We start from the raw sequence: 16,911 nt of genomic DNA on the forward strand, positions 1-16,911 counted from the left end.
TTTTTTTGTACCTATGTTTCATAAGTGAAATGAGCCTAAATTTTCTTTTCTCATAATTATCATTATTGTATATCAGAATCAAGATTACACTAGTCTCATAAGATGGACTGAATAACCTTTTTTGTTTTTCAAGTGAGTGGAATCCATTGGATAATATAGTAATTGTTTCATGGAAGTTTGGCAGAATTCACCTATAAAATCGTCTGGCCTGAGGTTTTTAGATAGGGGAAATATTTGATTACCATTGCCATTTTATTTTTTTCTTGGGATTTTTTCATTTCATGTAAGTTTTCTAATTTATTAGCATACTGTTGCTAAGAATACTCTTACAATTTAAAACATATTTTTTGTTCTCCCTTTTTTATTCTGTATTTTGTTTGCATCTTTTCTGTATCTTCTTTTATTAAAGATCAATTCTATTAACCTTTCAAAGAGTCAAATTCTGGTTTGTTAATCTTTTCTGTTGGGGTGTGTGTGTGTGTGTGTGTGTGTGTATGTGTGTGTATCTCTGTGGAGGATGATTCTTTGCTTAGTAATTTCTGTCCTTATCTTTGTCATCTTCCTTGTTTCTCTGTTGTATTAATATTTTCATTACATCAGGTGCTTAGCTAGTTTATTTATTTTTTCAAAATATTAAGGGGGTATAAATGTTTTTGTCACATGGATACCTTGTTTAATGCTTAAGTCGGGGTTTTTAGTGTGCTCATCACCAGAATAGTGTTCATTGTAATTGATAGGTAAGTTTTTACCCTCATCCCTTCCCACCCTCCCCCACTTTTGGTTTCTGAAGTCCTTGACATCTCTTTGTACCCGTGTGTGCCCATGATTTAGCTCCCAGTTAATAGAGAGTACATGTGGTCTTTGTTTTTTGTTCCTGAGATATTTCATTTAGGATAATGGTCTCTTGTTCTATCGAAGTTGCTGCAAAAGACATTGTTTTATTCCTTTTTATGTCTTAGTACTCCTCCTTGGTATATATGCATATATACCACATTTTCTTTATCCACTCATGAATTGATGTACACTTCAGTTGATTCCACATTTTTGTGATTGTGAATTGTGCTGTGATAAACATTCCAGTGCAGGTGTCTTTATTATAAAATGACTTCTTTTCCTTTGGGTAGATACCCAGGAGGGGGATTGCTGGATTAAATGGGTAATTCTACATTTATTTCTTTGAGGAATCCCCATACAGTTTTCCATAGAAGTTGTACTGATTTGCAGTCCCACCAACAGTGTATAAGTATCCATTGTCTCTGTATCCACACCAGCATCTATTGTTTTTTAACTTTTTAATAATGGTCATTCTGACAGGGGTAAGGTAGTACCTCATTGTGGTTTTAATTTGCATTTCCATGATAATTACTGATGTTGAGTATTGTTTCATGTTTGTTGGCCATTTGTCTATCTTCTTTTGAACAATTCTGTTTGTGTCTTTTGCCCACCCTTTGGTGGGGTGGTTTGTTTTTTTCTTGCTGATTTGTTTGAGTTCTTTGTAGATGCTGGATATTAGTCCTTTATTGGATGTATAGTTTGCGAATATTTTCTCCCATTCTGTAGGTTGTTTATTTTACTCTATAGGTTGATCATTTCCTTTGCTGTGAAGAAGCTTTTTAATTAATTCCCATTTCTTCATTTTTGTTTTTAGTGTATTTGCCTTTGGGATCTTAGTCATAAATTCTTTGCCTAGGCCAATGTCTAGAAGAGTTTTTTCTACATTTTCTTCTAGAATTTTTATGGTTTCATGGCTTACCATTAAATCTTTTAGCCATCTTGAATTAATTTTTGTATATGGTGAGAGATAGGAGTTCTGTTTCATTCTTCTGCATGTGGCTATGCAGTTTTCCCAGCACCATTTATTGAATAGGGCTTCCTTTTCCCAGTATATGTTGTTGTCTGCTTTGTAAAAGATCAGTTGGTTGTAGGTAGATGGTTTTATTTCTGGTTTCTCTATTCTGTGCCATTGTTCTGTGTCTCCACTTTGATACCAGTACCATGCTTTGTTGGTTACTATAGCCTTGTAGTATAATTTGAAGTCAGGTAATATGATACTTCAAGATTTGTTCTTTTTTGCTTAAGATTTCTTTGGCTAATCAGGATCTTTTGGGGTTTCAAATGAGGCATAGAATTATTTTTTATAGATCTGTGAAATATGATGTTAGGATTTTGATGGAGATTACATTGAATGTGTAAATCACTTTTGGCAATGTGGACGTTTTAACAATGTTGATTCTTTCAATCTACGAGCATGGGATGTTTTTCCATTTTTTTGTGTGTCATCTGTGATTACTTTCATCAGTGTTTTGTAGTTCTCCTTGTAGAGATCTTTCACCTCCTTGGCTAAGTGTACTCCGAGGTATTCTATTTTCTTTGCAGCTATTGTAAATGGGATTGAGTCCTTGATTGGACTCTCAGCTTGACTGTTAGTATATGGAAATGCTACTGATTTGTATACATTGATTTTGTTACCTGAGACTTTACTGAATTTATTTATAAATTGTAGGAGTCTTTTGGTGGAGTCCTTAGGGTTTTCTAGATACAAGATCATATTTTTGGCACACAGGGATAGTTTGATCTCCTCTTCCCTGATATGGATACCCTTTATTTCTTTGTCTCGCCTGATTCCTCTGTCTAGGACTTCTAGTACTATGTTGAATAGAAGTGGTGAAGTGGGTACCCTTGTCTTGTTCTAGTTCTAAAGGGGAATGCTTTTCACCTTTCTCCATTCAGTATGACGTTAGCTTTGGGTTTGTCATATATGGCTTTTATTAACATAATTTTGAGGTTTGTTCCTTCTGTGCCTAGTTTGTTGAGGGTTTTAATCATGAAAGGGTGCTGGATTTTATTGAATGCTTTTCTGCATCTATTGAGATGTTCATATGGTCTTTGTTTTTGCTTTCGTTTATGTTATTAATCACGTTTATTGATTTTCATACATTAATAAATAAACCATTCTTGCATCCCTGGGTTGAAACTTACTTGATCATGGTGAATTATCTTTTTGATGTGCTTTTGAATAAGGTTTGCTAGTATTTTCTTGAGAATTTTTGCATCTATGTTCATAAGTGATACTGGTCTGTAGTTGTCTTTTTATGTTGTGTCCTTTCCTGACATTGGTATCAAGGTGATACTGGCTTTGTAGAATGAGTTAGGGAGGGTTCCCTCCTTTTCGATGGTATGGACCAGTTTCAATACAATGGGGGCCAATTCTTCTTTGTAGGTCTGGTAGATTTCGGCTGTGAATCTCTCTGGTCTGGACCCCCTTTTTTTTTGGTAGGTTTTTTTTTTTTTTAATTACTGCTGCAGTCTCTGTGCTTGTTATTGGTCTATTTGGGATTTCTGTTTCTTCCTTATTCAGTCTTAGGAGGTTGTGTGTTTCTCGGAATTTATCCATTTCCTCTAGGTTTTCCAGTTTTTGTGGAAAGAGGTTTTTGTGGTATTCACAGATGATATTAATTTACATTTCTGTAATTTCAGTTTTAATGTCTCCTTTTTCATTTCTGATTGAGCTTATTTGGTTAGTTTCTCTCCTATTTCTGATTAATCTGGCTAGTGGTTTGTCAATTTAGTTTATCTTTTCAAAGAACCACCTTTTTGTTTCGTTGATCCTTTGTATTGTTTTGGTTTCCATTTCATTTATTTCTGCTCTGAGCTTTGTTATTTCTTTTCTTCTGCTGGCTTTGGTTTGGTTTCTTCTTTCTGTAGTTCCTTGAGATGTGACATTAAATTGTTAATTTGTGATCTTTCTGTCTTTTTGATGTAGGCACTTAAGGCTATGAACTTTCCCCTTAGGACTATTTTTTCTGTATCTCATAGATTTTGAAAGCTTCTGTCACCTTTCTCAGTCAGTTCGAGCAATCTTTTGATTTCCATCTTAATTTCATTATTGACCCAAGGATCGTTTAGCAGCAGGTTGTTTAATTTCCATGGCTTTGTGTAGATTTGAGTGTTTCTCTTGGAATTGATTTCTAGTTTTATTCTATTGTTGTGTGAGAAGATAAATGGTATGATTTTAATTTTTCTGAATTTGCTGAGACTTGTTTTGTGATGTAAGATATCAATTTTGGAAAATGTCCCATGTGCTGAAGAGAAATATATCTATATCTATATGTATATTCAGTAGTTTTGGGGTAGAATGTTCTGTAAATGTCTGTTAGGTCCATTTGTTCTAGAGTCCCGTTTAAGTCCAGTGTTTCTTAATTGATTTTCTGCTTCAATGATTTGTCCAGCTCTGTCAGTGTGATGTTGAAGTCCTCAGCAATTATGATGCTACTGTTTATTTCTTTGTTACATCTAATAGAATTTGCTTTATGAATCTGGGAGCTCCTGTGTTAGGTGTGTGTATATTTAGAATTGTTATGTCTTCTTGTTGAATTTCTCCCTTTACCATTATATAATGACGATGTTCATGTTTTTTTTTAACCATTGTTAATTTAAAGTCTATTTATCTGATATGAGAATGGCTACACATGCTTGATTTTGGTTTCAATTTGTGTGGAATTTTTTTTTATTCCTTTACCTTAATTCTGTGCAAGTCCTTGCCAGTTAGATGTGTTTTGTTGGAAATGGCATATAGTTGAGTTGTGTTTTTCATCCTTTCAGCCAGTCTGTGTCTTTTAAGTGGGGCCTTAAGACTGTTTATGTTCAGTGTTAGTATTGATATTTGAGATACTGTTCTGTTCATCATGTTGTATGACACCATTTTTTTCCCCTCTTGTGCTGTTGTTTTATAAGATCTGTGAGCTTTAACTTTTGGGTGTTTTACACTGGTGGGTATCTATTGTGCTGTTGCATGTATAATGCAGTTCTGAGTATTTCCTGTAGGGCAGGTCTAATAGTGAGAAATTCCTTTAGTGTTTGCTTGTCTGGAAAAGTCTCTATTTCTTTGTCATTTATGAAACTTAGTTTTACAGGGTACAAAATTCTTGGCTGGCAGTTTTCTTTAAGAAGACTAAAAATGGGGCCCCAATCTCTTTTGGCTTATAACGTCTCTGCTGAGAAGTCTGCTATTAGACTTATAAGTTTTCCTTGGTAGGTTAGTTGTTATTAATACTTTTGTCTTGCAGCTAGTAGAATTTTCTCTTTCATTTTGACTTTGGCCAAGTTGATGACTGTGTGTCTTGGAGATGTTCTCTTTGCTGTGAATCTTCCTAGTATTTGATGACCATCTTGTATCTGGATATCTGAATCTCTGGTGATACCAGGGGAGTTTTCCTCACTAATTCCCTTGAAAAGGTTTTCCATGTTTTTTGCTTTTTCTTCTTTTCCCTCATGGATGCCTATAATTGTATATTGATTCACCTCACATAGTCCCATATTTCCCTGAATATTTTATTCCTCTTTATTCGTTTTTCTTCATCTTTGACTGACTATGTCAGTTTGAGAGCTTTATCCAAGCTCTAAGATACTTTCTTCTGCTTGGTCTAGCCTGTTATTTATGCTATCTGCTGTATTTTGAAATTCCCTAACTGTCTCTTTCATTTCTTTAAGTTCTGTTACATCCTTTCTTATGTTGTCTAGCTCTTTAGCGACTTTTTCAATGTTTTTCACTGATGACCTGAAACATTTTTTTGACTTATTTTTGTTGGTTTTCAACTTTCTCTTCAATCCCATTCATCTTGTTTGCCATCCATATTCTGAATTACATTTCTAACATTGTGACAATTTCCTTTGGATTGGGATCCATTCCTGTAGATCCATGTGATCCCTTGGGGGTGTAGAATTCACTTGTTTTTTCGTGTTGCCAGAGTTCTCTTGCTGGTTTCTTCTCATATGAGACCTCTTTTCTCAGCTCAGGGTAGATAGGTTTGTAGCACACCTGTTCTTCTTTGTTGAGAACTCTGTTACTTAGTGAGAAGAAGGAGAGTTCCCTTGATGGTGCATTTGTGTCCTACTCTGGAAGAGTGACCTGCAGGAGAGGGACACGTGAACTCAGAGTCTGTAGTGCAGCTGTTCTGCGTTGTCATATTCCCTTGTGATTGTTAGAGTCCATGCCAGTGGTGGATGATATTTGTGGAGAGTGGTGGGTTGGTCCTCAGGCTACTGTTGGAAGCTCGGGTCGGGTTGGGTGAGTCCCTCTCCATGGAGGCTGTTGTTGTGGGAGATTACTCTGCCTGAGTCTCTCCATGGTGGTGACAATGGGAGCTGGGCAAAGCTATCTGGGTAGTGGTCATTGGTGTCAGGGCTATGGACGTTTGCTCCTGTTTGGTCCAGATGCAATGGAGACTTGAGGCTAGCGGGTCCCTGATGGAGCATTGGACCACAGGGGTGGGGACTAGTTTTGGCTGCAGTGCAGGAGCCCGTGGGGTGGAGCTGCAGGGCCCAGCAGCAGCTGGGAGTCTGGGCTGCGGGGCCAGGCTGCAGCATGGGAACTGTGAGGGCAGAGCTGTGGGGCTGGGTGGCAGCATGGTGGCCATGGGGGCAGGGCTACAATGCTGGGCTGCTGTGTGACAGAGGCTCTCTCCCTGCCTAGGTCCCACAGAGGCAGTCACTGCAGAGCTTCTGTGGTGACATCTGCTGTGCCTGTTCTGCTCAAATGCCCCATGGGGAGAACTGGTTCTTGGCTCCCAGTCATGGGGTATATGGCAGCATCTGTTCTCCCTGCTCCTTCCCCAGCCAACCCATCATGATGCGGAGGTGGCTGCAGCAAAGTTGAGCCTTGTGTAGACCTGAGAGCTCAGAATGGCATCAGTTGTAGCATCCTAGGAATGGAAGCCACTGGGTTCCTGCTGTGCTTGCTCTTTGGTGCATTGTAGCTGCACAGACTTCAAGTAGCTTCCCGATCAGTTAGGAGGACTGTGGTGGTGGAGGCCCCTTCACAGCTCAGGCCGCAGTGTCCGTTGGGAGAGCATGGAGCCCCAGGTATCTCTCCTCCTGTTCTTCCCCACATTTGGATGCCTTCTGCAGGTACCTTCCAGTCTTGCCAAGTGCATCACCTTATCACCTTCTTCTTTACTCTGAATGTCCCCCATCACATCTCTGATTATTTACAATGCTCTCTCCAACAGGGCCCATCTGTAGGTGGGCATCCACCTGCAACTTTTGATCCTCTCCTTGAGATTGGCATTTGTGGGCTACTGTCTTGGCTCCTCCCCTAAAGCTCTTAGCTAGTTTATTTTTAACTGTTCTCATTTATCATCTCGTGACAAATCTACTTAAAGCTATACATTTCATTGTTAGTTCTTTAACTGTGTCCCACAGATTTTCATTTGTTGTGTTTTTATTATCATTCATTTAAAAATATTTCTTGGCCGGGCGCGGTGGCTCACGCCTGTAATCCTAGCACTCTGGGAGGCCGAGGCGGGTGGATTGCTCAAGGTCAGGAGTTCGAGACCAGCCTGAGCGAGACCCCGTCTCTACTAAAAATAGAAAGACATTATATGGACACCTAAAAATCTATATAGAAAAAATTAGCCGGGCATAGTGGCGCATGCCTGTAGTCCCAGCTACTCGGGAGGCTGAGGCAGTAGGATCGCTTGAGCCCAGGAGTTTGAGGTTGCTGTGAGCTAAGCTGATGCCACGGCACTCACTCTAGCCTGGGCAACAAAGTGAGACTCTGTCTCAACAAAAAAAAAAAAAAATATTTCTTAATTTCCTTTATGATTTCCTTTTAACCCAAGGTTAATTTGGTAATACTCTATATGGTTGCCAAATGTATGCTAATATTGGTTGTTGTTTTGTTGTTAATTTCTTTTTTTAAATTTCAGCTTATTATGGGGGTACAAAAGTTTAGGTTATCTATATTGCCCATGCCCCCCACCCCCCTCATCAGAGCTTCAAGCGTGTCCATTCCCCTGACAGTGTGCATCGTACTCATTATGTAGGTATACACCCATCCCCTCCCCCCACCCCCCACATCTGCCCGACACCCAATTGGTGTTATTCCCAAATGTGCACTTAGGTGGTGATCAGGGAAACCAATTTGCTGGTGTGTACATGTGGTGCTTATTTTTCCATTCTTGGGATACTTCACTTAGTAGAATGAGTTCCAACTCTTTTCAGGAGAACAAAAGAGATTCTATATCACCATTATTTCTTATAGCTGAGTAATACTCCATGGTATACATATACCACATTTTACTAATCCATTCATGTATTGATGGGCATTTGGGTGGTTTCCACATCTTTGCAATTGTGAATTGTGCTGCTATAAACATTCAGGTGCAGATGTCTTTGTAATAGAATGTCTTTTGTTCTTTTGGGTAGATGCCCAATAATGGGATTGCTGGATCAAATGGTAGGTCTACTTGTATCTGTTTAAGATATCTCCCTATTGCTTTCCACAGGGGTTGCACTAGTTTGCAGTCCCACCAGCAGTGTATGACCAATATCCCTTATGAATATAGATGTAAAAATTCTCAATAAAATCCTAGCAAATCGAATCCAAGTGCATATCAAAAAAATAATCCATCACGACCAAGTGGGCTTCATCCCAGAGATGCAGGGATGGTTTAACATAATCCAATCTATAAGTGTAATTCACCACATAAATAGAAGCAAAAATAAAGAGCATATGATCCTCTCAATAGATGCAGAAAAAGCATTTGACAAGATTCAATACCCTTTTATGATAAGAACGCTTAACAAAATAGGCATAGATGGGGCCTATCTAAAAATGATATAAGCCATATATGACAAACCCACAGCCAACATCATACTGAATGGGGAAAAATTGAAAGCATTCCCCACTTAGAACTGGAACCAAACAAGGCTGCCCACTGTCCCCATTACTTTTCGACATAGTACTGGAAGTGCTTGCGAGAGCTATCAGGCAAGAGAGCAGAATCAAGGGTGTCCAAATAGGGACAGAAGAGATCAAACTCTCACTCTTTGCTGATGATATGATATTATATCTAGAAAATCCCAAGGATTCATCCAAGAGACTCCTAGAATTGATCAATGAATTCAGTAAAGTCTCAGGATACAAAATCAATACACACAAATCAGAGGCATTCACATATGCCAATAACAGTCAAATGGAGAACCAAATTAAGGACTCAATACCCTTCACAATAGCAACAAAGAAAATAAAATACCTAGGAATATATTTAACTAAGGAGATAAATGACCTGTTGTTAATTTTTAATTGCATTGTGGTTGGAAAACATAGTTTGTATGATATTGAGCCTTTGGGATTTATTGAGGCTTTCTTTACAATTGTAATCATACTCTTTTTGGAAATGTTCTTTTTGTTGTCTTGAATGATTCAGTACTCTATTTGTTGGATGTAGAGTTCTACTTTGTATATCTAATAGCTTGAGCTTTTTAGTTGTAATGTGTTCCATATCTTCACTTGATTTTTTTTGTCTACTTGACCTGTTAGTTCCTAAGAAGACTGTTAAAATATCCAAGTGCACTTGTTCTTTTCCTCTCTCCAGTTCTGCTAGTTGCTTGATATAATTTGAAACTGTATTATAAGATGCATATATATTTATGATGGATATATCTTCTTGTCCTATTCTTTGTGATGTAAGTTATATTTTGTCAGATATTGAGAATATTATCCCACCTTTATTTTGATTCATATTTACCTAGTATTTATTTTTCAATAATATTATTTTCAACTTGTTTTTGTCTCTGAAGTATCTCTCTTCTAGCCTGAATGTTGTTAAACCTTTTGTTTTAATCCAAAGTGTAGGTCTGCCTTTTAATTGATAAATTTAATTCATGTTTAATGCATGCTTTTAATTGATAAGTTTAACTCATAAACATTTATTGCAGTTACTGTTCTATTGGGACTTATTTCTGGCATTTCATTTTATACTTTCCATTTATGGTACTCTGTTTTTTGTTTTTCTCCTTTCCTGTTTTATTTTATTCTTGCCCTTTAACTTAAGATATATTCTCATGTTATTTCTCCTTATTGATTTTTTTTTACACATACAATAACTTCACCTTCCCTCCAACAAGATAATTACCGCAGCAGATTCTTAGGTTCTGTATATTTTCCACTCACACCTACCACCCCATCATGTAAACATTGTCTAGAATTTTGATTCTTCCTAGAATACATGTTTCCTTTTCACTTTTATGGTTTTTCCAGGGCTGATTTCAGAAAAGCAAATACAGATCATACTAGTTTGCCATCATGGCAGGAACTGGAAAGCCTCAAAGAAATTTTATAGCAAATTAACAGAATTTACCTTGCTTTGAATTGTCCCACTTTAATCACAGGTGGTGAGTTGATAACATAATCAGTATTTCTTTCCCCCAAAATAACAGGTAGAAAATGTGAAATTACTGGATCGTTATGTGAGTAAGAAACCAGCTAATGGGATTCTGTATCTTACTGCAACTCACCTGATCTATGTGGAGGCTTCTGGTGCAGCCCGGAAAGAAACATGGGTATGTTCATGAGAAGAAATATCAAAGCATCTTAAAGTGTTATGCATAAATGCTTTCTATATGGCATTTTCTTGAAATTTAAAATATCATTATTAAATTGCTGTAAAAATGTTTTCTTCAAAGAGCCTATTTTAGGAGTCTTTTCATAGTCTAAATTGTATGACTACTCTTCCCTCAAGTTATTGGCTCTAGTCATCTTACTCATTTTAGTCTCTATGGGAATGTTCCTGGGGTTTAGCTCAATTATTTTTGGGTAGAGTAGTCTATGCTCATTTTCTCAACTTAGTCTGTAAGCTTCCTCAAGTAATTTAAAGCCTTGCTACCCAGAAAATGTGGTGTAAGACCAGCAGCATCTGTATCATCTGGTAACTTGTTAAAAGTGCAGAATCTCAAGCCCAAGATTTTGAATTTCTAAAAAGTGCTTAGGTGATGCTGATGCTGAAGGCTCATGGACTACATTTTGACCAGTACTGATTTAGACCATCTTTCTGTCCTAAGACAGGATTTCACTGGGGCTGTGTGTGTGTGTGTGTGTGTGTGTGTGTGTGTTTCTTGTTATGTTTTTAAACAATGTTTTCTAATTACTTCACCCCTAACAATACTTTATGCCTTCCCCATCCTAAAGCAGCATCATAGTTTAATCTTAACTTAATCATGAGGCAGATTTATGCTTAGACCTCTTCATTTATAACAAGTACAACATGCTTCATATATATGGCGTAGCATAGTGATTAAGATCACAGGCTTTAGAGCTGGTCTGCTTAGGTTGATATCCTAGTTCAGCATTTACTACCTTTGTAACCTTGGGCAAGTTATTTAACTTCTGTGTGTCTGAGTTCCATCTGTAAAATAGGGTTAATAATAATACCTTGAATTATTTTAAACAAGGTATGACAATTGCAAAATTAATGTTTATAAGTACTTAAAACAGTACTGGGGACATGGAGAATACTATTATGTACATATAAAATAAATTAAACTGCATATGCATATGAAAAGTATTTTAACACTTCCTTTTAAAAATCCCTTGAGCTTTCTCCATATGAGATTGTCTTTTGTTTCCTTTGTTGTGATGAAAGAAATGCCAAAAGAGGAATCAGGAGAGCTGGCCTATGCTCAGCTCTGATGCTAACTTGCTATGTGACCTTGGGCAAGTGATTCTCCCTCTCTGGGCATGTTTCCTCAAAATGAGGTGGTTAGATTATATAATTAGTAAGGACTCTCCCAGTTCTAATGGTTTAGGAACCAATTCTTTGGTACCATGCCATGAGTCTATCTCCTGTCTACTTGCATTTATAGGTAGTACACATGTCCCCAGATTTGTTTCAAGATAAGTATTATTTCAAACTACTAGACTGGATCTGGAAGAGAGAACTTAGACTTATTTCTGTATGTCAGAGGAGGCTTATTTATCCAATAATTTTATTAATGAAGTTCTTCCCGGTCTTAGGCTGCTCCATTTTTACCCTACCCTTCCCAATTTCACCACATTTGGTTTGCCTGGCCCTTGATCTCCATGATCAATGTTTTGCTGCCCACATACACATCTTCTATGTTGGCTGACAGGAATTTGACTTTCTTGAAATTTGATATGTTAATTCCTGTTGCATTATCAAGAGTTTTTGTGGCCCCTCCAAAACTGCCACGGAAGGGACTGAGTTTGATGAAACAATTAAAATGGAAATGAAGATAGAAAATTTCTCCTAGAAATATGTGAATCATCTCCACACATGCCCCATTGTTAAATGGTGCATATGATTGAAAGATTTCATGGAAGAGATGACTTTTACAGGTAAACTGGGGCCTGGGGCATGGAGGAGGAGAAGAAAAGGCAATGTTGTTTCCAGGCACGGGACAGGGAGTACAGAGAATGGAAAGAGTACATCCAAGCTTTATAGTTGCAGGAAACATCAGACACGGATAGGAGGAGAATGTCAAATAGTAAAACACAAAATTATGATTATATGGATTTTTTGAATTTATATATAAAGAATTGCATTATTTGGACATATTTTCTTTTATCAGTTCCCTTTCCATGCATTTCTTCTTTTGCTGGCATCAGCATGGGCAGGAGTAATCATTCTACATTCTTTGCTTTACTGTCACTAGTATATAAAATGTAGGAGAATGTTTTCCTCCTAATGTTTCTAGTTAAATCCACATTCCAGGATTAGAGTTTTTAAAACTCCTAGGTAAAGAGACCTGGACTTGGTGTTAGACTGTGATGGTTCAAATCCTGTTTGTGCTACTTCTTGGCTGTGTGACCTAGGTAAGGAATTTACTTCTCAGAGCTTTGGGTTTTTTCATTCCTGAAATAGGATGATTGTACCTCAAAGGGCTCTTATAAGGGATTGAGAAGTTAATGGTCATGGACTGTCTTATGACTAATAAAGTGTGATACCATTTATTAATCATTATTTTAAATAGTAATTTGGTAGAACAAAAGGAAGTCCTATTTTCCTTTGTAACAATTATTTTTTGATTATAAACTCCACCATAGCATACTAGAAGTCATCTATTCTGGACTGATTTACCAAAATTGTCCTGCAAGCCTGTTAATCCTATATCCTTAAAGAGAGAGAAGTTTTCTAACACTGCAATTTGCTTCTCATTGCTTTTCCACTATTATGCTTTAGTTCTATTTGAAAGAATCCCAGTTACGTCTTTTGAAGGATATTGATTTGTGTCTTTCAAAGGCTGTAGATGTGATCACATCTCTGGCCATGCTGTTACCCTTACTGAAAGTCAGGCACACTGATAATAATAGAGACAGTGCATATCTGTATGTTTATTCTGGTTCTTTTCTGTTTTGCAGATTGCACTCCATCACATTGCCACTGTGGAGAAGTTGCCCATCACTAGCTTGGGCTGTCCCCTGACCCTCCGCTGCAAAAACTTCCGGGTGGCCCACTTTGTTTTAGACTCCGATCTTGTGTGCCATGAGGTTTATATTTCACTGCTCAAGCTTTCTCAGCCAGGTAGTTATGATAGTATTTTCTATCTAAAACCATTTTAATTTTTTTCCAGAATGGCATATTGGAAAGATCATGAGCTATGGAGTTAGACAGAGCAGGGTTTAGATCTGTCAACTTACTAGGTCCATGTTATTTGGGCAAATTATATAACCTTTGTACTTAGTTTCCTCACCTAAGGAGAGTGAAAGCTTCCCAAGGAGGTTGTTTTGAGGCTTGAAAACATTCATGCATTAGTATATATAATAATAGATGTTTAATAGCTATTTCCTTCTTACTCTCTCCTTCTTTTGAGTATCAATTTTTAAATTTTTCATCAGTTCAGGAAGATTCCTTTGGAACAAAATTGGTTTCCTGTTATCCTGTACACTTTATGTTTGTCCTACTGTTCCCACCCCCTACCTTCAGTTCCAGCTAGGAAGAAAACTAGGGAAGTTTATGAAAGTCCTCAATAATGCAATTATTCCTGCTTCCTCCAGCCTCACCCTCTCATTCCCCAGCCCCCAGTCCTAGGCATCTAACCCATCAGTTCCCTCTGATTTTAGCTGTGGGATTTCCATACTCTTACATTTTCCATCCTATTTTCTTTTCTTTTCTTTTCTCTCTCTCTCTTTCTCTCTTTTGAGACAAAGTCTTGCTCTGTTGCCCAGGCTAGAGTGCAATGGTGTCAGCATAACTCACAGCAACCTCAAACTTCTGGGCTCAAGCAATCCTTCTGTCTCTTCCCGAGTAGCTGGGACTACAGGCATGCTCCACCACTCCCAGCTAATTTTTTCTATTTTTAGTAGAGACAGGGTCTCACTCTTCCTTAGGCTGGTCTCCAACTCCTCCTGAGCTCAAGCAATCCTCCCGCCTAGGCCTCCCAGCATGCTAGTACACACGTGAGCCACCGCACCCAGCCTTCCCTCCTATTTTCTTCCCCTCTTTCCCCAGAATAATTCCTCAGTATTTGCTGATATCATATTGACAAAATTACCTGCCAGCCAGCCCAGCACTTTTTTAGCCTTGTAGGCTCCATTCATCTCTGGAAAAGTTGTTGCCATATAAATCAGTCAAATGAGTTATTTGATTGCATGTTGTATCTTGTGAAGGAAGGAAGCAGGACTGACAGAGGGAAGAGAAGAAACGGCCATTTATCAGCCATAAGCTGGCGTTGGCTTGACCAGGGGAATGCAAGAATATTCTTAATGTTGTGCAACTTGTTGCAACACGCAGCGCAATTAGGACATAGAAGCCCAGTTAAAAACTTTTGGTAAAGACTACTTTCCTAGCATGTGAAACACTGAAGCTTCAATTCAATCTATTATGCAGCATTCATTTTTATAGGAAGCCATGCAGAAAGATCCCACTTTGTCTTGGTATCACAAAAAATTAAAACATTTTTAGAAGAAGAACCTGAAATAATATTCCAGTTCTTATTTGTTACATAAAGGCAAACTTGTACACAAAACATAGTCCTTTTATGGGGCTGTTTGACAAACATTCCCTTTGAGAGAAAGAAGTTTAGCCTTTATTTGCATTGTTTGGTGATCTTTAAGTTTTACTCATCATTACTTTGTTTCCTTGCCTGTATCTCTTCTCTAGCATTACCCGAAGATCTTTATGCTTTTTCTTATAATCCCAAATCCTCAAAAGACATGCGGGAAATTGGATGGAAACTGATTGACCCAGTATCAGACTTCGGGCGAATGGGAATACCCAATAGGTACTGGACCATAACAGATGCCAACAGAAACTATGAGGTAATTTTGTCATTATTGTTATCCTTTTGTTGCATTTAATTAAAATGGCAGAATAACAGCAAACAAGACACTGAAAAAAGAAAGAGGAAAGTAACTCATAGTCTTTCCTTTCCATTCAGCATTCAGTCATCAGCAAACATTTATTGAGTACTTACTGTACTTGAGGCACTGAGTCAGAGATCTCATAGTCTAAAGCATAGGGTACTATGGGAGCATAGATGACGGATATGAAAATTATCCAGGGAAGCCAGAAACCATGATATTTTGGGGAATAGCCTTGTGAAGGAATTCTATCCTAAATTATACTAGGGAAGAAGGAAGATGGCCAGGAAGTGAAGCCAGATCATATCATGAAGGGCTTCATGGCCAAATTAAAGAATTTGAACATTATCCTGAAGATAGTTGGGAGCCATGATAGTATTTTAAGCTCGTAAGGAACATGGATGTGTTTATATTTTGGAAAGATAACTTTGTTCTTAGTGTGGAGAATTGGTTTGCTGGAGCTAGAAATGCAGGAGAATGACATGTGAAGTAGAGAACCTGAACTAAGGCAATGACTGCAGATGGAGGGGAAGAGATGGTTTTAAAGATATTTAGGTGATAGAATTGAAAGAACCTGGTGGCAGATTAAATGTGGTAAAAAGGGAAGGAGTATAGTATGCATCCCAGGTTTCCTGGTTTCCTGGCTTTGGTAACCAAGTGAGTAGTGAAGATGTTAGCCATGATAAGGACCACAAGAAGAGCTACAGTGTCTTCAGTTTTACACTAGAGTTTAAGGTGATTAAAAAGATACCAATTATTTGATATCAAACATTTGGGTCTGTATCTCAATAAAGAGCTCTGGCCAAATATAAAGGTCTAGGAATGCGTTGGGGGTCTCCATGACCATCCCTCAGGTTTTGTGATTCACTAGGAGGACTCACAGGACTTGGAATATAGTTTTACTTATGGCTATGATTTATTACAGTGGGAGAGGATGCAAAGCAAAATCAGGAAAGGGAAAAGGCTCATGGGATGAATTCTGGAGAAAACCAGGTACAAGCTTCCGGAGTTGTCTTCTGGTGGAATCACACAGGACATGCTTAATTCCTCCAGCAACAAACTGTAACAACACATGTGAAATGTTGTCTACCAGGGAAGCGCATTGGAGACTCAGTATTCAGGGTTTTTATTGGGAGCTACTCATATAAGCACCCTCTGCCTAGTTCCAGATGCCCAGAAGGAAAGCAGGTGTTCAGCCTAAGTGACATTGTTTATATAAACAGTTTAGGCCCAATCAGCCACTCTTACCAGTTAGGGAATGATGGATAGCCTCCTGAAATCTAAGTTCCCAGGCACCAACCATGGGCCCATTTTGCATATAGGCCTTTCTAAGGACAGTAGCCAGGCCTGCTTTGATAACTTTTCTGCACAGAGAGTCATTGGTGTTTAAGTGATATCCTTGAATTGTTGGATCTTTAAGTTATTTCCAGCTTTTTACCATCACAGTAAGATTGTAATTGCAATGGCTTTTGGGTAACATAGCTTTGAAAGTCTGCTAGGTATGAGGATTGATGAGCTGTCACTTGGCAGAACTATCTGTGAGGTGGCTTGTTAGCGTCATTCTTGATAGGAATGAGTAGAGATAGGGTGAATTCTGTTCAGTTCAAATGTTTCTAAGTCCCCTGAATGAGGTATGTAATATTCTTGTTGGTTCTTTGGATGTATATGGCCTTTTGAGCTAAAGGGGAAGCTCCATGCATTTCTGTTTGTATGACCTGCTTCTCCAAAGTTAAGTCCAGAAAAGGGGATGGGTAGAGCACAGTTTCTTTTTCAAATGGTCTACATTCTGGGGACATTGATTTAATGAGTTA

General features: G+C 38.0%; 1 protein-coding gene across 1 annotated transcript in view; it reads left to right on the forward strand.

Annotated features, from left to right (window-relative positions):
* The window catches only part of MTMR8 (myotubularin related protein 8), a 90,679-nt gene that overhangs the window by 19,313 nt on the left and 54,455 nt on the right, over positions 1 to 16,911 (forward strand). Inside the window, exons 2-4 of the mRNA XM_069463646.1 lie at positions 10,222 to 10,344; positions 13,160 to 13,322; positions 14,901 to 15,058. Coding sequence (XP_069319747.1) covers positions 10,222 to 10,344; positions 13,160 to 13,322; positions 14,901 to 15,058 — 444 coding nt within the window. The remainder of the gene's footprint in view (positions 1 to 10,221; positions 10,345 to 13,159; positions 13,323 to 14,900; positions 15,059 to 16,911) is intronic.

The sequence above is a fragment of the Eulemur rufifrons genome, chromosome 30 (assembly GCF_041146395.1).
Source record: "Eulemur rufifrons isolate Redbay chromosome 30, OSU_ERuf_1, whole genome shotgun sequence".
In the NCBI taxonomy this organism is placed as follows: Eukaryota; Metazoa; Chordata; class Mammalia; order Primates; family Lemuridae; genus Eulemur; species Eulemur rufifrons.